The following is a 21,772-nucleotide window of genomic DNA, read 5'->3' on the forward strand; positions in this document are numbered from 1 at the left end:
CAGTCTCAGTTCGCGATTCTAAAAAATGTCTTGGCAGTCAATCAGGTCAGTTCACTACCTCCAGACTGACAGTTTGAACCGCAAAGATGAACTGACAACTGACTGATTGACTGATAGCAACTCTGCTATTACGCTGCGTCAAGTGAGGTTCCTCACCCTCAGACCGTTATAACTCTGTTTCTCTTGTAAAGCCCCCAGTCGTGTTACCACCGGCGGCTGCCGTATGGTGATGTTTCTAGTGAACATGCTAAGATCCGGTCGTTGTTCCTCGCTGGGTGGCGGAGGCCTAAGTGGCCGTTTAGCAGATCGTGTCGGCACCGGTATGTCAGGCAGGAGTATATTGTCGTTCAATGAGTGCCTGGATACTGCAGGGGAGTTTGGTTGCGACATACTCGCTTGTATGGACAGGAGAGGCTCTCTTATGATCGGCGGTGGAAAAGAATTGTAAGACTCGTATGGTGTGCCACCGATGGTAATGCTGCCAGACCAGTGTTTTGAGTGTCTGAATTTGTGTTTGGATGCCTGCGATCGAGATGCTTCAAAGCGAGCATAAGGCTTGAGGCAGAGGCTACAGACGATCAGGACAGCGAGTGTGGTTTGGCTTTGTGTAGCAACGGCGTAAGGTATCGAGTCAAAAGCAGGGTCCCCGTTGCGACCATAAGCTTGCTGGAGGTAGACTAGACGAATGACGGACGCTGCTACCAAGCTTCGAGAAGTCATCAGAAACGGTAGCCACATAGATGGGAGCAGGCTCCCCACTTACATGAAACGCATCGACAAGAGTAGTGTGGCTAAAGTCTTCTGACGACAAGACTCACGAAGAGTCCATACGCGATGCGTGCAGAGCGCGATGATAGCTGTTTCTAGGACAACGTCAAAAATCGTTGCAATCATCCAGAATGGTACCTATGTTGCAGTCAGGTACGGTCCTAGTTGCTACGTGACAATCTGACCTACCAATGGGATACATTTGCCCGTCCATACCATCCATGGCGTAGGTAATTCGCATTGGAAGACCGTACCGCCTAGAACTGCGATAGTCCATACCAGTACCAGTACACTGACAGCTAAGACGCTCGCCCTCCGAAAGGTATTGTCTGCTAGATGATACAGAAAAAGTAGGACTGAGCTTTTCGCTAAGCTAATTGTCAGAACGAAGCATATCGTCGTGACGAAAAGCTTGAGTTGGATTTGCTCCAAGTCTCCGTCATCCAGAAGACAATTCTTCTTTCCTAAACCCGAATCGAGGGCTGTAGATATTATTACGGTGCTTCCAAGAGCAAAGACCGATGCGGCGATAATGATGATATCATCTGTCGAAGTAAGATGGCGAAGGTGTTCAGACCTGTATCGAGCGATAACTCTTGCTATGGTACATATCGCCTATAATGATGATTCAGTATTAGAGTGGATAAGAGAAGGTGTCTTGTACCAATAGGCAAGCAAGGAACCAAGCGACCATTACCAGAATAGTGCCATGGTTCTGAGCAGAAATGAGCGCGTTCTCCTGCTGGGCTTGTTGGTTGCACATATTGACTTGTGCCGTTCGGAGATTGCATTGAAATGAGCTTTGGTCAATCTTTATCGAAATAGCATGCTGACGGCTACAAGAGAATAGATGAGGCCAGATATCGTCGAACTTCGGACAAGTGTTGCATACACGGTCTGTAAGGCTCCCTTAAAGTCCGAGTCACCAGGGCTACGCGTCTTTGCATGTTCATGCGAATGATTGCCTTTTGTCGCGGCAACGAGGGTGAGAAGTGCATGTAGTTTCGTCTAGAAGACTGGAAATAGAAGCGGAAGGGAGTTAGATTGCGGGCAGCAGCGAATGGTAGGAGACGATGACTGGAACGGGAGGGACATGTTGCAGATCGGTCGCACGCGTGCCTGCATCTAGGCTAGACAGTTGCCGTCGAGCTGAGCCCAGGTCCGTAGTGTTGGGATGAAGGATGCCGCCACAGTGATACGAGGATGTTGTACATGCCGGCGGGCTATCTTTCCGTGTATAGTGGTAGCTGAAGTTGAATGACAGCGTTTCAGCACGGGTTTGATGTGGTGAAAAAGCAATATCCGGCCTAATACCTTGACATGCCTGTGGAAAACATATCTATGACATGATGGATCTGATTGAACCATGTGAGAAACGAAACATCGGGATGCGGTCGCACGATGCAACATGGACGATAACGGGTGTACTGTTGATGCAATCGGTAGCCACCAGATTGGTGATGGGGAACGGGCCGCAGCTAGCAAAGTCCGATATGCTCCAATCTTGTCAGGGCGGCTGCGATGTAATTGGCGAAGCCGAGTGATGAGGCATGATCAGATGATACAATTGTGGCAGAGGTCCTCGCTTGGCACGGAGTTGAGTACCCTGTTCGCAAAGGCTCGCATGGCAGCTCCCACGGACTTGATGCTGTGGGCTGGATTCAACGCGTTGCTTTGAGACCCCAGGTTGACATGGAACCATCAGTAGCAACTGTTGGAAGTGAGGCATGTGGCTCGATTCGCGTGAGTGTCTCCTAGGTACCCATGAAATGGGGCTGACGTCGGAACCTTGCACCACTACCGGTATCGATAAGAACTTTTCCCCAGCCAAGAATTCAAGTCCAATGCGACTGTGCTCTCTCAACTTTGCTCTGTCGCAACACCGTCATGGTAAGTTTTTTTAGGTTATACCCGTATAGTAAAGTAATACTCACACAACTCTCGAGGCACCCATAAAGAAGCGCACAACCGCGCGCGCAAAGTCGGCTCGCGCAGCCCGTCCCTCAACTGCGGCTCTTCCAAAGCCTGATGGCATCTCCTCGCTCCCCTCTTCCAAGCGTGATAAGCAGAAGATCAAGCACTCTTCCTTCGTCTCCAAGATAGAAAAATCATCTGCCAAGACTCAAAAGCGAAGGCGACCCAACAACAAGCTGGTCGCAAACCTCGAGTCGCTCGCCGACGCGCTCCCAGATGCTGCAACAGCCGGCGAGCTCGAAACGAGTCAGGCGCGCATACTTCAGCCCAAGGTCAAGCTGGAGAGCATGAAAAGGACAAAGGGCGCGAAGAAGAGGAAGGAAAAGCTGGACAAACTAGAGAAGGAGAGATTCAACGCGAACCTGGCACAGCTAGTGCGTGGCACTGGCAACGCGACATCGGGCGCTGATGCAGTACAAGATCGCTGGGCAGCACTCAAGAGCCATGTGCAGAGTAACATGGAGACCAAGCCCGAGTTCGCGCAACAACCAAGTCAGACCGTATAACATCAGCCCTCCAGGTCAATGCTGGAACACGGTCAACATCGTTCTGAGTGCCCAAATCACCTGGTTTCCGATGAATATCCTTGGGGCGAAAGGACTGCAGACAGCGTTGTGCTGTGTAATGCATCGCGGAAACCTTCCGAAGGATTACTACCGCTTAATCATCGACGACTATACCCACCGCTTGTTCTCTGCAAGACTTGTGAGTAACATTTGATATCAGCAACTACGAATTCATGTCAAGGCCGATAGCCCAATATCTGCCTCTTTCTTCCGCTCGATTTCGTCCCCATCATGAACCTTGCCGCAGTCCTCCCCTCCCCCAAAGCCTCCCTCTCTGTCCAGTCACTCCCCATTCCCGCGCCAGCGTCAAAAGAACTCCTCATCAAAGTCTCCACAATAGGCCTCAATGCCATAGAAGCCAAGATCGCAAAGCTAGCCGCCATCCCCGTCGCTTATCCTGCTATCTTGGGCTCCTCTTACACTGGCACGGTTGAAGCGCTTGGTTCTGCAATCACGAATTACTGCATCGGTGCACGCGTGTTGGTGAGCAAACGATTTGGTACAACAGGAAATCAATATAGTGCCTACCAGAGCTATGTCCTTGCCGCAGCTGAGGAGAAGATGGTTATTCGGATCCCTGAAGGAAGTGATGAGGCGGTTCTAGCCAGTCTAGTTATGAATGCGAGTTGTGTTCCTGGACTGTTCTCTGGGCAGCTCGGGCTGCGGAGACCTGCTAAAGAGATCCCAGCTGTAGGAACAGAAGAGAAAAAGAAGATTCTGATATATGGAGGCAGCTCGAGCTTTGGCCAGCTCTCTGTGCGATATCTTTGCCGCGCTGGGTATGCGGTTACTACGACTGCTTCACCACGGCATGTGAACCGTGTGTGTGAACTAGGCGTGGATGATGCAGTGGATCATACACTACCTTCTCAACAAGTTATTCAGGAGCTGAAGGCGAGAGGGCCGTACGAAGTTGTTGTCGATATGATATCCACTCCACAAACCATTCTCATCACAAGCCAGGTTTTGAAAGCGCAGGGTGGTGGTATACTTTACGCTACGCAGCCATCTTTCGCGCCTGAGGACCTACCAGATGGTGTACAAAGGGTGTTTAAAGCATGGTCAGAACCGCTGTATGAGCAAGAGAACGAGCGTCTACTTGAGTGGGTTATCGAGGAGTATCTCCCCTTTGGGATACAGAAGGGATGGATTGTTGCACAGCCTGTTGACAGAGTGCAAGCTGGGCTGGCAGGTATTGATGGGGCGTTGGAAAACTTATTATCGAATGCTGAAGGCAGTGGGAAGAGATTCGTTGTGAATGTGTAGGTTTGGTGCTGTCGTCTTGTCCAAAGGCCACAGTTCGTCCCGTGGCTTTGTTCGACTCATATGTTTCTATCGGCCTCTCGCATCTTCAGATGATTACCTACAAAGAACTCAGGAGGCATGTACGCTACGCATCATCGATGTTATCATGAATACCGGCATGTCCCGACACTGTGACTGCCATGCAAAGTCCTTGTGCATGTGCCAAGTATGAGTCCAAGACGGAGGAAATTCCGATGGCGCACACTAAGCCGGCCGCCCGAGCAGCGGGGATTAAGAGTACCATATTCGAGAGGACGACGGCGCACTCACGAAGAGCTTAGCTAGACGCCCCTGAGCCAAATTCATACAATCTTGCATGTGCAAGGTATGGCCAACAACAGTTCTTGTATCAAGAATCAAGATGTGACTCAAATTGGTGTATAATACCTGATATATGTTACTCTAACAACAGCACGCCACTTGTACACGCCCAAACACAGCAATGAAAGTCTACCTCAAACCACTGGTAGCCAAGGGGTATCGAATATAAAAAGCGAAAGAAAGCGAGTCATTCGCATTGCTTCGCCGCAACTACCCTTTTCTCAGTAAATTTATCAAGACAAAAGTACCATTTCGGCATACTCTCAAACAACGGTAAAAGTGCGCTGGGGGTAATTGTCCAACTGCGTCATGTCCTGGATCTCAGGGAACCAATGCTCAAACAACGCTTCGGCGTCTTCGCTCATCTCTTGTTCGATGCCTTCAGGTGTACATTCGTAGCATTCTAGGCGACCGACGCGGCGATATGTATTGTTTCCGGATGATGGTTTGAGGACGATGCCGACGATAGAGGAACGAAACGTCATGCTGACGAGTACGCAAACGAGGGTTTCGCCGTCTTGCAACGCGTCTTCGGCTGGGAGTGGTACGACGTCTGGTGTAAAGTCCACGGTCATGCCGTTTTTGGCTAGGATGTACGAAGGCTGTTGTTCCGGTGATGCCGTGGTGTGTACGACAACCTCGGCAGCCATGGCTCCTGAGAGCTCGAGAGGCTCACCCATGATAGGTGACCAAGCACTTGCCCGCTTCCCTTTTGGACCAAAAGAAGCTCTACACGCGAGATCCATCGCGCTCGTGTTGTCGAAGAAGATTGGTGAGCCTTCGACTGAGGCCCATGACCAGCTTGGTACATTCTGGCCTTGTGCGAGTTTCGGACGGCGGCATCGTGAACTGTCGTTGGGGTACCAGAGAAGCCCAAGAGTGCTAAACGTCCATTGGCCCGCTATGTAGCCTGACTGTAGAGTTGGCGAAAGGGCTCTTGCGATACTTGCTATTGCTATCAGGCGGTCATTGTCGTACGTGAGGTGCCGCGCAGTGTATTCAGTTATGATGTATGACCACAGTTGGAGTGTCTCTTCACGTCTGCGTAACAACTCCTGCTGAGCGCCGTTTGTGAGATGTGTGGAGGCCAGTTGGTTCGTCATGCTATCCGTGCGCGTGCGAGCCGTGTTGCCATTGCTGTTGGCTTGTTGTGGTTTGTTGAGTGTTTCGGCTATGACTCTACCAAATTCTTGCTTGACCTGGTCGTTTGGCCGTGAGTCGTAGGTACTGTCATCGATGCGCCCGCATTCACATTGATATCCTTCTCGACATTCCAATATCATCTCGCTTTTGGTAAAGTGTAGCACCCTTGGCGAAAGTAAGCGTTCGGCGTATGGCCATGCGCGGATCAAGAGCGGTGTGTGTAGGTTCGCCTCTTCGGACATATTGAAAGGCAACTCCCACTCGTTCATATGTGCATTCCCGTCAAAAGGTGCTTTGAAACTGTAGTGGCTCGGTTGTTCCCTCACGTTTATCTTGTGCAAAGAGCCTTTATTATCTGTTGCTTGTATTTTGAATGGCTGTGTCTTGGGCGGAAAGAGGGGTTGGGTACTACTGTCGGATGCGGACGTTGCCGCTATTGTTAGGAAAGCGTTGCCGAAGATCTCGTCCATCTTGAGCGAGTCCTCAAGCTTCTCCTGAACGTCATCTTGTATTAGACAGAGACTATCGATGAATAGCCAACGGAAACCAAGTGCTCGCGTGAGGAAGACGGCCTCTTGGTACGCTCTTGGCAGTGTCGACCAAGGTATGCTCTTCTTGTGCGACTGCAGTGTTGCCAGAGTTGTCTTCGGAATTCCTTTGGCTAATCCCCAAACATGACTCAAGGCAATGTACTCGCCATGTTCGTATCTTCTCTCATCCTGTATGTATTCACTCTCGTGTAATCGCATGCTCTTGGAGTCGTCGCCCGATAATAAGTCCAGCACACGCTTCGGTAGCGTCGTGGGTTTACCTCGGCGACTGCACGTAGCATGATTTTCTAGGCAAGTCTTTATCAAGCCTCGCGCTGTTGCTAGACCAGTACTCTGCAGTGGGTTATCTGTCATATGCCTTCCTCGCCCAATGGCAGAGAAAGGAGACTGGCCGTCTGCAGTATTGTCAGTCCACGCGTTCCTGCAGAGGAAGCGAGCTAGCAGTAGGCGACCGTTCCACCACCGCGACCATGATTAAAATCAACCAAAATACATGGAAAGAGACTTGGCGCATACCTCCATCTGTGAAGAACTCAAGCTTGAGATCTGGGTGGCCTGTTGGGTGTTCATGGTCGTCTTCGTGGGAGTCGTCCTGGTCGTCGTTGTCCTTCCAGCGAAGCTCAACTGAGAGATGTTCTTGGGGTGTTTTCCCTGTTTTTGGCTTGAAAGACTCGGCCGTGATCCTGACATTGTCCTCATTTATGTTTGCGAAGCGGTCGTGGTGTAGTAGGACGCCATTGAGAAGGAGAGCGCAGGCGCGACAGGCAGTCGATCTCGACCTCAGTTTTGGCAGCGTTGTGTCGACCCAAACAAGCGATTCTGATCCATTCTCTTGCGCGCTTTCCCCATGAAGGTGTTTCTGGAGACCTTTACATGTCGCGCAAACAGATACCATGGCGTCGTGGAGTGGAATAAATTTGGTGATGGATATGACGGAGGTGCGGGGTGTAAGAAGTCGCGTTCCCGTTGGTTCCGCGGGGCGGAAGGGCAATGGTAGGGGATGATGGACACAGTGTACGTCAGTCGGAAACCCCTTGAACAAACTATACTAGTCGAATTACAAGACACCGAAGCCAGTACTGTATTAGCAGCTGACATTCGCGTACAGCTTCCAGACCATTCGACGGCCTAAGGTGGAAGGTCAGCTCTGAACCAGCCCAAAAAGTGGAGGTGCCGCTAATGATCTGAACCTCTCCCGCTCTTGTGGAGACGCGCCCAGCTTCCCAAGCACAAGCATCTATCGTTGCACAGCACCGAGGCTGCAGCTATCATTTGCAGGGAGGCAGGCAGATAAGTATTCTGCGACATACCCCCGTCTTCAAATTGCCCCTCGCTTCGGGGGGCTCATTACACACATCACTCGACACCACGTATGCTACCGTCGTCTAGACTGGTTCGCGCTGACGTTCGTCTTGCGCCCCTCAACCTTGCTGCCTGGGTAGGGAGCGGATCGCAACAGCATGCCCTGGTGCCGCACATTCGGAGCAGCTCCCGTCAATACGACCCCCGCGCCCGCATATCCGGGTCAACCTAAGCTGTTCAGCTATCCGCAAACTCGATGCTTTTTTTCAAGCTGCTAGCCCTACTAGGAGAATCCATCATGAAACACAAGCTGATGATCACTCAATCCAAAGCTATATCTGATCAAAGTGGCGTCTAAATCCTCACCTGATGCGAGCCATAGCTGTTCCCTCACACTTGCGCTCGACAGGATCGGCGGAGAGCCGTGTTGCTACACATCGAGGAGCCAATCGTCTGTACGGAAAATTTATCACTTGCATTCGTATCTCCAGATCCGGCGCTCTTTTTTCCCACACGTGCACTCTCTACACCGGTCTACCATCAGCATGTCAGACTCGTCAATCGGTCTCCAGGATCCGAGCGCATTGCATGATTACCGATCGGCCGCGAGAAGGGCACAGGCTTACATCTGCTCAAGAGGCTGGTAGAACCACACCCACGTAAGTGCTCATGCACTAGCAATTCGAGCCCTGATTGAGCTTGTCCACTCACAATACCCTGTTGCGTGTCATCATACAGGTTTCGAAAGGGTGGTCAGGGTACAGGGTCTGGCGCATTATCTCCCCTGTGTTGGGTCTGCCAGTGCATCCATGGATTGCTGCCGCTGCCTGCAATGTAAAGTCCCGTCTTCCTGCCTCGTCACTCGTACTGCGGTGTGAGGATCCGAGCCAACAGTATGCATTGATAGAAATCTTGATGTTGCGAACTAGCCCCAAGGTTTCGACCATTACCATATGCTCAAGCCGAAGCCGAAAGCGCGAAGAGGCTCTGACGTCTCCTTGGGGCTGAGTATTATGTACTCATGTGCCATATTGTAGCGTCGTATAGCGTGCCAACCACATCCTTCGTATCATACATGTCATCGTCAGTCACTCCGCCTTCTAAACCTAGAGATGACTGTTCAGGAGATGCAGCGCTCATAGATCGGTGAAACACAGATCCTTTTCCATTGATTACTTGGCACCAGTAAGCTGCATATGTCTCTCCCCGTGACTGTGGGACGGCGCATCGTGTTTGAGTGAAGGACTCAGCGCACGTGCATCTACTGTCTAGATTGAGCCTAGTCATGGCCCCACGGGCGGTAGCGACGACTTGACCCCACATCGAACCGCCACACGTATCCCAAAGAGTCACGACGTGGGCATATCTTCCGGCAACACCAACATGACTTCGGTAATCAGCTCTTTGCGCAAGCAAATTGCGTCATGCGAAGTCACACTACAGGATCTACGTCAACAGCTGGCGGAAGCTGAGCACAACCAACGCGAAACAGCTAAAGTTGTGCCCCAGAAAAGACCGCTAGCTACTGACCCTACCAACCCCCTGGATCATGACATGAACTTTGGAGTACCTGATCAATTCCGTGAAGAGGTTTTCGCAATTCTAGATCAAGAGCAAAAGGCGCCGCAACATAGCGTGTCTGAGGTATCTGAGGAAAGGCCAAGATGGCCACTTCAGAAGAATGAATACAAGAGATATGGCAGGCAGCTGATCATGCCAGAGATTGGACTGAAAGGTAAGTCAAGTCTTTCACATGTCCCTAGGAATTTGCTGAATCGAGCTGCCCAGGTCAGCTTCGCTTAAGAGATGCTCGTGTACTTATCGTAGGCGTGGGTGGTCTCGGCTGCCCTGCTGCTGCATATCTAGTTGGTGCAGGCATCGGTACTGTAGGACTAGTTGATGGTGACGTGGTTGAAGAATCGAATTTGCACCGTCAGATCCTACACTCAACTGCGAGAATCGGAATGACCAAGGTTGAGAGTGCGATGGTGGCTCTGAAATCGTGCGTCTACCCGTGAACGTTATACACTAGGGCTCCAACTAATTCATTAAGGTAGGCTCAATCCCAACGTCGCATTGGTCCCTCACATATCTCGACTCAGTCCAGAGACTGCCATCTCAACCTTCAAGAAATACGATTTGGTCCTGGATTGCACAGACACACCCGCGTCGCGCTATCTGATATCAGATGCCTGTGTTCTATTAGGCAAGACTCTTGTTTCGGCATCAGCGCTCCGCATCGACGGTCAGATGATGGTGTTGAATAACCCACCACTGCCGCCTGGCGACCCGAATGGAGGCCCATGTTATCGCTGCGTCTTTCCAAAACCTCCTCCACCTGAGTCTGTCGTATCATGTGGCGATGGTGGTATTCTAGGACCTGTCGTTGGCGTGATGGGCGTTTTACAAGCACTTGAAGCGATCAAGGTTCTGACCCAGAGACCTACTACGACGCCTATAGACCCACCAAGCCTGCTCCTATTTTCAGCCTATTCAAATCCTATGTACCGCTCCATACGTCTTAGGAGTCGAAAAGCCAAATGCGCTGCCTGCTCATCACATTCAACGATCACTAAAGAAGCACTAGAGTCTGGAAGTCTGGACTACGTTCAATTCTGTGGCAGTCTAGTTGCGAATAACAGTCCGTTGGCCCCAGAAGAACGCATATCTGCAAAGAACTACGCGCAAATACGATCGGGTGTCAACCCTTTTACGGGTACGGTATCAAAAAAAGACAGTCACTTCCTTGTCGACGTACGCGAGAAAGTGCAGTTCGAGTTGTGCAATATTGATGGTAGTATAAACGTACCCTTCTCCGCAATTTCAGCTACGAGAGGACCTGAATCCGCTACCGAAGAAGAGACTTGGACCAAAATGTTACGGCAGTCAGAGAAGCCTATATTTGTGGTGTGTCGACTGGGCAATGACTCACAAGTCACTGTCAAGAAGATGAAGCAGCTAGGGCTCGATGCAGGAGGCAAGAGATATATTGGGGATATCAAAGGAGGTCTAGAAGCGTGGAGAAGTACTGTTGACACTGATTTTCCGGATTACTAAACCATTACGTACTTGCGAATTTAAGTTACAGCGGCGAAAGCCACTCATTCCATCTTTACTAGATTTGTTCTCCAACCCAGCAGCTCTACGCTCACAACTTTTCCGCAATCCGCGTCCATGTGGAATACAAACGTGTCAAGTGGTTCACTTACGTAACGAGCAAAGTCCCCCAGGTTCCAGCTCATACACTCAAGCTCCGCCCACAGTTTCTTCGCAGGAACTGTCTGATCCGGTAGCATCCTCCAGTTTTCACTGTCAGTGCCTAGCGAGTCTGGATCAGTTGGGTACAAGCGTGCGCTAAAGTCTTTAGATGGAACGTTTTGTCGCTTAGCCAAGGCGTCGACAATAGAGATGTTGTTGATAGTCAATGATTCAATGGTAAGTCCTGGGCCGGAGGTGGAAGACAATATGAGTGTATTGTTTCCAATTGGTGTTGGCAGCATGTATGTGCCAGCGTATTTTGACGAGGCTTGTGATCGCGCTAGTTGATCAGCGTAGGGAATCAATGCTGTAGTGATAGTGTCGAGAAGGTCAATGGAAGTATAGGACGTCTCGCCTCCAGCAGCATTGATGGTAATACTGATATCGTACTCCGGAATCAACACCAGATAAGAGCCGTATCCTGGTACACCACCAGCTTTTGTATAGATGTCAATCGGTCGTGGAAAATCGAGTGGAAGGTCCGTGATCCGGAAGATTTCCCATGCCACACCAACGTACTGGTGCATTGAGCGTAAGAAAGTCGTTGGCTGCATCCAATTCCTCAATTCGACTTTACCAAGCAGTTCGCCGTTCTTGAGAGCATGGAGCATCTTGAGCATATCCGCCGGTGTTGACCACAGGCCACCTGTAGGGTTCAGATTCGCAAAGTCGGCCACGAACCAACTTTTGTCCTCGGGACGTCTGGGTAAGATCGCGCTTCCATCATCTTCGGGAACGATGAAAGTCGACTTTGACATACCCATAGGATCTAGGATCAACGTTTGTATAACTTCTTCGTAGCTCTGGTTGTACACTGCTTCGAGAGCTTTGCCGAGGAGTATGTAGCCGATGTTACTGTACATTGCGCGCGACCCAGGTGAATGGGGCACGTATGCTACGTTGTTAAATTCATCTATCACTTCTTGATCTGTGCAAATTCGTCCGCCGGGAATGGGGTCGCAGCCGGGAAGTGTGTTGTTGATCTTCGGCAGGCCTAGGAGGGCAGCTGTAGCTGGGCTGAATCCAAGATCGGTTGTGTAACCCTGTTGTGATGCGTTAGCTTTCCATGTGCGAGAGGTTTTGCGAGAGGTATAGGGGAACTGACAAATCGACCAAGACCCGAAGTATGATCAGTCAATGAACTGATAGTCACATCGCCGTACCACTCCTCGTTGAGCTCAGGGATAAACTTAGTAATCGGATCATCTAAGTCAATCTTGTCTTTGCTCAACTCCAGAGCAAGCGCTGTGATCAGCTTGGTAGCACTAGCGATGCGGATCTTGGTGTCGAAAAGCGATTGGTTGACTTCTCGACCAGGAGCCGAATGCTCATACTGGAAGACTATGGTGTCTCCAATAGAAGCCTGGATTGCGAAGGAAGTGTTTTGTACTTGGACTGAAGTCGAGTTTATAAAAAGGACTTCTGGTATGCTGAAATTGGAAGTATTGGGCTCGAGTGACGGTGGTGGAAGGATTGCCCCTGGCGGTGGACATAGTGAGAGTACGGTAGGGACGAGCAAAGAGACTGCAATAGTTCTAGAACTAATCATCTTTGGCACTAGCGGAGTATGATCGAAAGTAAGAGGCAAGAGGACGAAGACAGTCTATAGCTCCTTGTTGGCGTTGGAGAAGGGATAATGAGCATTAGAGAGATACCACCACTCTCTCTTATACTATAGAGTATGAATAGTAGAAAGTTCCAACACATGCACTGCCCTCCATAAGCTATCACGCTCTTTGATCCGAGCTGACGTCGACTTTAGTTGGGATCTGCATATCGTGTCTTGGGGTCCAACGGCTCTTTACGCCCTGTGGAGATTGCGCAGTCTTTGTTGGATAGTTCAGCAGATCCATTAGGTTTCAAGTATGCTTTTCGAGTCTGGGTAACGATGGAATGATCTGATCTTGGTTGCAGTAACATAGGTTGAAGTCAAAGTCCTTGTTTTAGACCTCGAAGACGTCGTATTAACACTCACACCGCACACGATGAGGTCTAACATCGCAGCTCGCGTATCTCAAAAACGTTTACCAGGATTCTGGAGTCCAAGACTGTTCAAGCGGCTATGTGCCCTAGGGCCGGTCTTGCCACATTTGGCAACTGATGCTTGCCGTCTGATTGGCTGGCTCGTACACTCTGATACCCAACTGAACGAACGAAATGTACGAGCAAATCAGGGAAACGAGGACGCATGAGCCCCAAAATCTGATGGTAGATCTTTCGGGAAGTTCCACTAGTTGTGGAAGTCTCACATGCCGATAGCTCAGCGTAATCGTGGAGGATCACCATTCCGCGTATACTATGCTTGTTGCACATCTCTTGGCAATGCCGCAGACTGCTTTCCAGCGTCTTCGCTTAGGGCTCGCTGTGGATTGGTGATATACGAATCATTTGCTATCGCAGTTTGCAATTGTCGTTACAGAGAGGTGGTATCGTTGCTAAGCCTGAATCTATCCATGGTCCTGGGAATCATATGCCAATCCTGAAGAACATCAGCCCCGTATTTCGTGGAGAGCCACAAATGCAACGCCGTTGATATGCCCGACGCCTATAAGTCCGGTAAAAATAGTGAATAAAGAAACCCGCAAGAAACTCCACGGAACCCGTATCAAATCGCACTCGTACTAATAAAAACAAGCATCAAGGTCGCCTGCAGCATACAAGTAGGTCTAGCTACTGCCCGTACTGCTATGCATTGGCATTGATGGTGTATGCATCATGCCACTTCCACTCGGCATGCTGGTAGGACCTTGTTGTTTTTTCTTTTCTTTCTTTGCCCAGCGCACTATCACAGTCAGTATGTCACATGTTCCTGGACCAGGATTTGGCGACTCACGTCCGCACGCATTGCATAGCGTCTTGGGCCCATTTGGACCCTTGCGCCATTCAGGCGAGTCCAAGGTGCCGCAGTCTGTGCATACATATTCATCAGCAATTTTGAGTTTCTTTTTCTTGTCAGAAGAATTTCTGCCATCGCGGTCTAGCGATATCTGTATGCCAGCGTCGCCGCGTATAAGGTTCGGGCTTGCATCGCCGGTGCTGATACCCTGCGAGCGCTCGCCGTCCCTGTACCGAAGACCGGTCAACATTTCGATTGTCTCGAGATGGTTTGCGCCCTCGTACCGCATCATCTTGTCGTTGATACTGTCCGGTTTGCTTGCGGCGAGGGCTTCGTCGAGGTTCTGGCGGGTCAGGGCGGTGTTTGAGATGACGGGCTTGGCTGGCGGAGGCATCTGGGCATAGGAAGCGGCATCGGCCTGGCTCATGTTCTGCGTGACGTGTGATTCTGAAGGCGTGACGGAGGTAGCGGTGCCCTCGATCTTCTTGGCCCAGTCGTCCTGCTCGTCCTGCTCCTCTCGCTTAAGCTCGGCAATGCGCTTCATCAGGCGCTCGTTCTCGATCTTGTGCTCGAGGAAGGAGTCGAGGAGGGCGGCGTTCTTGGTCGGGTAGGGGCGGGCCATCATGAAGAAGCCGCGGCAGTTGATGGAGTTGGGCGGCGCGAACGTGTTCTGGTCGCTGCTGAGGTGCGGATGGCCGTGGGACTCGAAGATGGCCCACGAGTCATCCGTCTTGCGGAAGCGATAGAAGAAGCGCAGCGGGTTGCCCGAGGCGATGGACTCGTTGAACTCCTTGACGAAGATGCCAATGTCGTCGGGGTGGATGAACTCGTTGATGAAGCGGCCCATGACGTGCGAGGGCTCCCAGCCCGTGAGGGCTTTGCACGAGGGCGAGACGTAGAGGATCCTGCCGTCGGGAGTCAGTATGTGCAGCAGGTCGCGCAGCTCCTCGAGCACGCGCTGCGACCAGTTCCGCCGCTTGGTGAACTCGGTCAGTGTGCTGCCAGAGGGGTTCATGTTGGGGGCGCCGAAGCCGGTCGGTAGAGGCCCAGCGCCTGCGCCTGTCATTTGCATGTCGCCCATGGTGCTGCTGGCTGGTACACTGGCCGCCTGCATCTGTGGATCCGCGAAGGAGAAGCCGCCGTTCTGGCCGCCCTCGGCTCCGTCCAGAGACCCCATATCCAGATCCATCGACTGCATGCCATCGTCCATGGGCAGCCCATTAAACTCCTGGCCCTGGGCGTGCATGGGGAGTCCGGCCATCATCTACACATATGAGACTGTCGTTCAGATTTGCCGGGGATGCAGGGCTAGTCATCGTACCTCAGCACCGCCATTTTGGTATTGCGCCATGGCTTTGCAAATGCACGACCGTTTGATTTTGCATATGGAGTGGAGTCGTGTAGTGAAACCGCGGGTGATAGGCGCGGACGGCTTCCCCGAAAGTAAGATGGGATTTCTATGTTGTGTGCATGCCCATGCGCAACTTTGGCATGACGACAACACCGTTGCGCTTGCGAGCCCAATGTGCACGGCCTTTTTGCGCTTTCCCCGACACGTGACACCGCGCCACAGGCACAACGCGTGTCAGGCTGCCGCCGACTGCCTGCGCACGCAGCAGCCCACACGCTCTCTTACCAGCTCGACCGCGGGCGTGCAAGCCGCATCTCCTCACAAACCCCTCCGCACACCCACAGAGAGGCAGTGCCAGCGCCAGCAGCGTGTACCGTCATCATGTCCAAAATCGACCGCATGATGATACAGGGCATCCGCTCCTTCGGACCTGAGAAGGGCGAGACCATCCAGTTCACCGCGCCACTCACCCTCATTGTCGGCTGGAACGGCTCTGGAAAGACGACCATCATCGAGTCCCTCAAGTATGCGACTACCGGCGAGTTGCCGTCAAGCAGCAAGACTGGAGGCGCCTTCCTCCACGACCCCAGCCTGCGCAATGAGAAGGAGCTCATGGCGCAGGTCAAACTCTCTTTCCGCTCTACTTCCGGGGTGCGCATGGTCGCCACTCGCAACATGCAAGTCACTGTCAAGAAGAACGCGAGGAGCCAGAAGACCCTAGAAGGCTCACTCCTCATGATCAAAGATGGCGAGAAGCATTCCATCTCAACCCGTGTTGCCGAGCTTGACCAGATCATCCCTCAGTACCTTGGCGTGTCCAAAGCCATCCTCGAGAACGTCATCTTCTGCCACCAAGAAGACAGCTTGTGGCCCTTGAGCGACGCATCTACCCTCAAAAAGAAGTTTGACGAAATCTTCGAAGCCATGAAATACACCAAAGCTATCGACAACATCAAGAAGATTCGGAAAGACAAAAATATTGACTTGGGCCAGCTCAAAATTATCGAAGCCAATGCCAAAGAGGACAAGTCGCGCGCCAAGACGAGCGAAGAAAAGCAGGCTGGGTTGTATGATGAAATCGAGGAGCTGCGAGTTTCCTACGAAGACCTAGATGCGAAATGTACCGCGGCGAAACAGGAAGCTTCGGACGCTTACGACCACGCTGCGCGCTTCGTGCAGCTGGTTGAAGAGCTGAAAGCCAAGCGCAGCACGCTGGGCATCCATAAGCAAAATGTCACCGAGCTTCAAGACAGCATAAAGGAGCTGGCCGAGTCGGATGACGAACTTCAGGACATGCTAGATCAGTATGAAGAGCGCGTCGCCACATACTCTACCCAAGCCAAAGAGTTTCGGGGCCAATATCTCGAGCTCAAGAACGAACTTGAAGTTGACAGAGACGCTCTTGGAGCGAAGCAGAGTGAGATTGGTAAATACGAGGCGCAAAAGGAGCAGTATGAGCGTCAAATTCAGCAGCGCGAAAACTCCATCAAAGAAGCTGCTAAGCGACATGCTGTCCGAGGGTTTGACTATGACGTGACGGAGAAGCAGGTGGTAGAATTCCAACAAATCTTGAACAAAATGTCTCGCGACCAGAACAAGGTTCTTGATCGAACTCGTGAGGAGACGCAGCGCGACCTACGTGAGGCTCAAGACAACCTCAATCAGCTAAACACACGCAAGTCGGGTCTCAGCCAGAGCAAGGAGTCTGCGCGGAGCCAGATCACAAACAACGACAAGCGCATTTCCGAACTTCAGAAGGACATGAATCAAATCAAGGCCGATGAGGGTAGTGAGGCCATTCTCCAAGACAAAAAGCGTGATGTCGAAAAGCAGCTTCAGATTGCCATTGCCACAGCGAATTCTGAGCGCTTCGATCAACGTATCTCCGAAGCATCCAACGACGTACGAACACTCGAAGATCAGAAAGAGAGGCTGACGGCTGAGTTTGGTGACGCTTCAAAGCAGGCTCGCGAGTCTGCATCAGTTGATGTCAAACGAGATGAGCTGCAGAATCAGCAACACAGCTTAGCAACCATGAAAAAGGTGCACAACCAGCGCCTTTCGCAGCTAATTGACTCCGATTGGGATCCCGCTACTCTAGAGACAACATTTCAGCAGGTACTGGCTGAGAAGTCGGGCGAGGTTAAGGAGGCTGGGTCTCGCCGCGATATTGCGCAGACCAAACTGGACAAGGTCAACTTTCAGATGTCAAGTCTGGAGTCGCAGTTAAAGCAGAAGCGTGCTGAGCTCCAGAAGTACGAAGCGACCGTCAAGCAGTCTATACAGAAGGATGACGTATCTGATTTCGACGAAACCTTGGCACAGCTGGAGGAGGAATACGAGGCGAGCTCTTCAGACAAAGCCAAATTTGAGGCGCAGATCGACTACATGAGCAAATGCCTGCAGTACGCTGAGCAGCACAATGTTTGTCGTCTCTGTAAGAGAAGCCTTCATGACGATGAGGAAGAAGACTTCACGACTGCGGGTTTCATAAGCGGACTCAAGGATATCGTCGCAAAGGCGAAGAAGAACATGCAAGCAGACAACGCGGAAGAAATCTTCGCTGAACTTGAGGCAGCTCGTAATGCTAAACCCAGCTACGAACTTGCAACTCGTCTACGAGACACGGAACTTCCTGCAATTCATTCTAGCCTTACCAAGCTGACTGCTGAACGCGACGTTCTCAACAAGCAGCTCGAGGATCAGGATGCTGTCATCTATGATCTGGAAGTTGCGAAGCAGGAGGTCGAATCTTTATCAAAAGAAGTGCAGACCATTGTGGGGTACTATAGCAGGGCGCAGGAACTCGAGGCGGAAATCAAAGAGTTGGCACAGAAGCAGAAGGCTGCCGGACTTTCGCGAGGCATCGATGCTATTCAGGCCGATCTGAAGCGAGTGTCTGAAGACAGTCGGAACGCTAGGACGACGCTCGAGCAACTCACTGCTGCTAGAGATAAGTCGCGCAACCTCATTACAACTCTAGAGCTGAGCGTGCGTGACGTCAACGCCGACTTGAACAGCGCACAATCAAAATTAAAAGAGAAGAGGGCTCTTGCTGATCGAGTGGAGGATTTCAAGAAGGAGAACAACAAGCAGCGAGAGGCCATACGCAGCTTCGACGAGCAGATCAGCAGCATTGATCCTGAGATTGAGCAAGCGCAGTATAAGTACGACGACATCAATCGCAGGGGTAACGATCGCGTTCAGCGTGCCCATGACGAAGCCTCTAGATTGTCCGACAGTGTGCGTCAACTTAACCAGGCAAACGAAGAAATCGATTCGTACGTCAATCGTGGCGGGCCACAACAGCTTGCGCGCACTCACCGAGAAATTGAGAATCTACAGGGCGAGATCGCACGCATCGAGACCGACATGTCTGATGCGACTCGTAAAATCAAAAAGCTTGAAGACACTATGCGTGACACCGAGGCGAACAAGCGCTCGATTAGCGACAACTTGCGCTACCGAAAAGCCAAGCGCTCACTTGACAGCTTGGAAGTCGAAATCAGGAAACTTGAAGAGCTAGGAGCTGAGCGTGACAAGGAACACTTCGAAAACCAAGCTCGATACTGGGACAACGAATATAGACAACTGAGTATTGCCAAGACAGGCGTAGAGCGCGACATGAAGAACAAAGACGACCATCTGCAAGACCTTATGAAAGAGTGGCAAGATCTCTACAAGAACTCTGCTGAGCAATATCGCGAGGCGCATATCAAGGTCGAGACGACTAAGGCTGCTATCGAAGACTTGGGACGCTACGCTGGCGCTCTCGACAAAGCTATCATGAAGTATCATACACTCAAGATGGAGGAGATTAACCGCATCCTAGCTGAACTTTGGCGCAACGCGTATCAAGGCACTGATGTGGACACGATTCGCATCGCATCTGACGGCGATGGTAAAGGTAACCGGACATACAACTATCGCGTTGTGATGGTGAAGCAAGACACTGAGATGGACATGCGAGGTCGATGTTCCGCTGGCCAGAAGGTTCTTGCTTCCATCGTGATCCGTCTCGCACTTGCAGAGTGTTTCGGCACAAATTGCGGTCTCATCGCGCTCGACGAACCCACTACAAACCTAGATCAGCAGAATATCAAGGGCCTCGCCGAATCCTTGTCCCAGATCATCCAGAGCCGCAGGAAGCAGGCAAATTTCCAGCTACTAGTCATTACCCACGACGAGCAGTTCCTGCGCGAGATGAACTGTGCCGATTACACAGACTCGTATTGGCGCGTTGGTAGAGACGTGAGGCAGGAGAGTTATATCGAGCGCCAGAATATTGCTGAGGTAACTGCTCTCCAACGCCCATTGATGCTGTCAACGAGTAGACACACCCTCCTCAATAGGGTTCCCTTTGAACAATGAGCCGGACAGGTTCTAACATTTGACAGGTTTCTTGATCCCACTATCCACTTTTGCAATTTTTATTCACTGTAATGAGTAGCGCAAGGTAGATTTCACGCATTATAGGAGTTGTAATGGGCGTCATAGCGACGGAGTTAGCACCACACCTACCAATACCCAGTTTCCACTTCAACTATCGGGTATAATGTTTTCAAAACGATTGCATGTATCATCTCAAAACATCTGTCACTACCAACACCGACACAGCAGTGTTTGGCAAATGAGCTCGTGTTTTCTAGGTAATGTCTCCAGAGTGTGCTTCAGTATTCGTGTACAACACAGAAAAAAAAGCACATCTTCATACCTTGCTAGGCCACAGCACTAGCTACAGTCATATTTTTATCACTCATGAGCCCGTGACCCGCGATGTGTATCACTTCAAGACAAAGAAGGAAACAACGTCGTCGCTGTGGTGATCGTTACAGCTCCCATCCTAGTCTTCTAATCCCCACCCAATCACATTTTGCTCATTTGATACAAGAGCTCTACCTTGGTCATCAGCTGAAAACATTGAGTCAATATTGGACTACACAGCCACGCGGCTGGGATTACTGCGGAAAGGTGGTGGACATCGATGGCATGTACGAGGGGTGATGGGGCGGCGTCAGCAGTGATTTGGGTCGCTTCAGGGGTAACGGAATAGAGACGGGAATTGATATCGTTGACGATGGTGGAAAAGGAATAAATATATAGGATCAGAGGATGAGTGGTGATAGCCGCATTAGAAGGGCATAAGACAAGTTTTGGTTATTCGACTGTGTATTCCAAGTTTAACCATTCTAATTGATCATTGAAGGTTTACGAATAGCCCTCCGTCGACCAGCAATTGTGCACCATTGACATAGCTGCTCAAATCACTTCCTAGGAAGATTGCTGGCCCAGCAAGATCACTCGGTATGCCAGTCCTGCCCAACGGTATCCTGCCTTCCATGTACTTCCGCTTCTCTTCGTCCTCGAGATCCTTCTCGTTCAGCTGTGTCTTTATTGTACCCGGTAGCAGCGCGTTGCATCTGATGTTGTGTTTCCCAAGTGCGCATGCGGAAGATTGGATCAGGGAGAGCACACCAGCCTTTGTAGGTGTGTAGTGGCCCTGGTATGCGCCGCCAACAAGCGCGCTGATGGAGGAGATACCGATGATGGAGCCACCCGGGGGTGATTGGGTAGACATTTGCTTCGCGCCGGCTTGGATGGTGTGGAATGCGCCGGTGAGGTTTGTCGTGAGGGTTGAGTTCCAGAGATCTGGTGTGATTCTACAGATTGGTGTTAATTTCTTACATGTCTACCATGACCATGCGGATGCTGAACGAGGTACTTACTCTAAGAACTCCTTGAACTCGCAAATACCCGCATTGCTTATCACCACATCCAATCGTCCCCATCTTTGCACCACAGCCTCTACCAACTTCTTGCCTGTCTCTGGATTTCCTACATCGCCGGGCACTTGTAACAGTCTCTTCTCTACATCTTCTTTGCTAACTTGTAAGTTCTCAGCTGCCTCGTCGACGAGGGTCTGGTACTGTGTTGCGGATTTGTCGTCGCCAAAGTGGTTCACTGCCACGTTTGCGCCATGCTGGAGATATCCCAGAACTATTGCGCGGCCAATTCCGGTGACACCGCCAGTGATGATCATGGACTTTCCGGACAGCAGCTGAGGGGTTTGCGCGGCCGGCGGCGTCCACAGACTGTTCTTGCGTTGGTGAGACATGGTCTTTGTAGCTATCGAGTGCGGGGCGTGGGGTACGGTAGACGGTATACAGCGCAGTACAAGGGGCTCAGGGTGGTCTAATCAGAGCTTCATGGGCGTTGTTCGGACAAGAGGAAATAAATTGTCCAAGACCACTGTCCGCCCAGGGAGAAGCCATGATATACATGCCGCTATGCGCAATCTGGTTCGGTAGGTGCGATGTATACGTGAGACGCTTGCCGTCTTCGGGCCACGTGCTCGGTGCATTCCCAGCCGAGGCCGAAGATCTTGGCGGTCGTGTCG

At 51.2% G+C, this 21,772-nt stretch overlaps 8 protein-coding genes across 8 annotated transcripts; 3 read left to right on the top strand and 5 right to left on the bottom strand.

The window, feature by feature from the left end:
• Positions 1 to 138: 138 nt before the first annotated feature.
• On the bottom strand, positions 139 to 1,531 carry J4E82_008865 (uncharacterized protein; the record flags this gene model as incomplete). Its single annotated transcript, XM_051735095.1, has 4 exons — positions 139 to 706; positions 764 to 906; positions 958 to 1,383; positions 1,433 to 1,531. 4 exons carry the CDS (start codon positions 1,529 to 1,531, stop codon positions 139 to 141), a joined length of 1,236 nt encoding a protein of 411 aa, XP_051585109.1.
• Positions 1,532 to 2,655: 1,124 nt separating this feature from the next.
• On the top strand, positions 2,656 to 4,574 carry J4E82_008866 (uncharacterized protein; the record flags this gene model as incomplete). The annotated part of the gene is made up of 4 exons (XM_051735096.1): positions 2,656 to 2,662; positions 2,764 to 3,234; positions 3,263 to 3,447; positions 3,498 to 4,574. 4 exons carry the CDS (start codon positions 2,656 to 2,658, stop codon positions 4,572 to 4,574), a joined length of 1,740 nt encoding a protein of 579 aa, XP_051585110.1.
• A 623-nt stretch (positions 4,575 to 5,197) lies between these two features.
• Positions 5,198 to 7,523, bottom strand: J4E82_008867 (uncharacterized protein; the record flags this gene model as incomplete). Its single annotated transcript, XM_051735097.1, has 2 exons — positions 5,198 to 7,023; positions 7,145 to 7,523. 2 exons carry the CDS (start codon positions 7,521 to 7,523, stop codon positions 5,198 to 5,200), a joined length of 2,205 nt encoding a protein of 734 aa, XP_051585111.1.
• A 1,790-nt stretch (positions 7,524 to 9,313) lies between these two features.
• Positions 9,314 to 10,987, top strand: J4E82_008868 (uncharacterized protein; the record flags this gene model as incomplete). The annotated part of the gene is made up of 3 exons (XM_051735098.1): positions 9,314 to 9,665; positions 9,719 to 9,932; positions 9,988 to 10,987. The coding sequence occupies 3 exons, from the start codon at positions 9,314 to 9,316 to the stop codon at positions 10,985 to 10,987; spliced, it is 1,566 nt and encodes a 521-aa protein (XP_051585112.1).
• Positions 10,988 to 11,031: 44 nt separating this feature from the next.
• J4E82_008869 (uncharacterized protein) lies at positions 11,032 to 12,737 on the bottom strand (the record flags this gene model as incomplete). The annotated part of the gene is made up of 2 exons (XM_051735099.1): positions 11,032 to 12,231; positions 12,294 to 12,737. The coding sequence occupies 2 exons, from the start codon at positions 12,735 to 12,737 to the stop codon at positions 11,032 to 11,034; spliced, it is 1,644 nt and encodes a 547-aa protein (XP_051585113.1).
• Positions 12,738 to 13,854: 1,117 nt separating this feature from the next.
• J4E82_008870 (uncharacterized protein) lies at positions 13,855 to 15,359 on the bottom strand (the record flags this gene model as incomplete). The annotated part of the gene is made up of 3 exons (XM_051735100.1): positions 13,855 to 13,970; positions 14,022 to 15,288; positions 15,354 to 15,359. 3 exons carry the CDS (start codon positions 15,357 to 15,359, stop codon positions 13,855 to 13,857), a joined length of 1,389 nt encoding a protein of 462 aa, XP_051585114.1.
• Positions 15,360 to 15,756: 397 nt separating this feature from the next.
• Positions 15,757 to 19,746, top strand: J4E82_008871 (uncharacterized protein; the record flags this gene model as incomplete). Its single annotated transcript, XM_051735101.1, has 1 exon — positions 15,757 to 19,746. The coding sequence occupies one exon, from the start codon at positions 15,757 to 15,759 to the stop codon at positions 19,744 to 19,746; it is 3,990 nt and encodes a 1,329-aa protein (XP_051585115.1).
• Positions 19,747 to 20,572: 826 nt separating this feature from the next.
• DHG2 (L-rhamnose-1-dehydrogenase) lies at positions 20,573 to 21,490 on the bottom strand (the record flags this gene model as incomplete). The annotated part of the gene is made up of 2 exons (XM_051735102.1): positions 20,573 to 21,035; positions 21,102 to 21,490. The coding sequence occupies 2 exons, from the start codon at positions 21,488 to 21,490 to the stop codon at positions 20,573 to 20,575; spliced, it is 852 nt and encodes a 283-aa protein (XP_051585116.1).
• Between the last annotated feature and the right edge of the window lie 282 nt (positions 21,491 to 21,772).

The sequence above is a fragment of the Alternaria postmessia genome, assembly GCF_024291825.1.
Source record: "Alternaria postmessia strain BMP 2775 chromosome Unknown scaffold_77, whole genome shotgun sequence".
In the NCBI taxonomy this organism is placed as follows: Eukaryota; Fungi; Ascomycota; class Dothideomycetes; order Pleosporales; family Pleosporaceae; genus Alternaria; species Alternaria postmessia.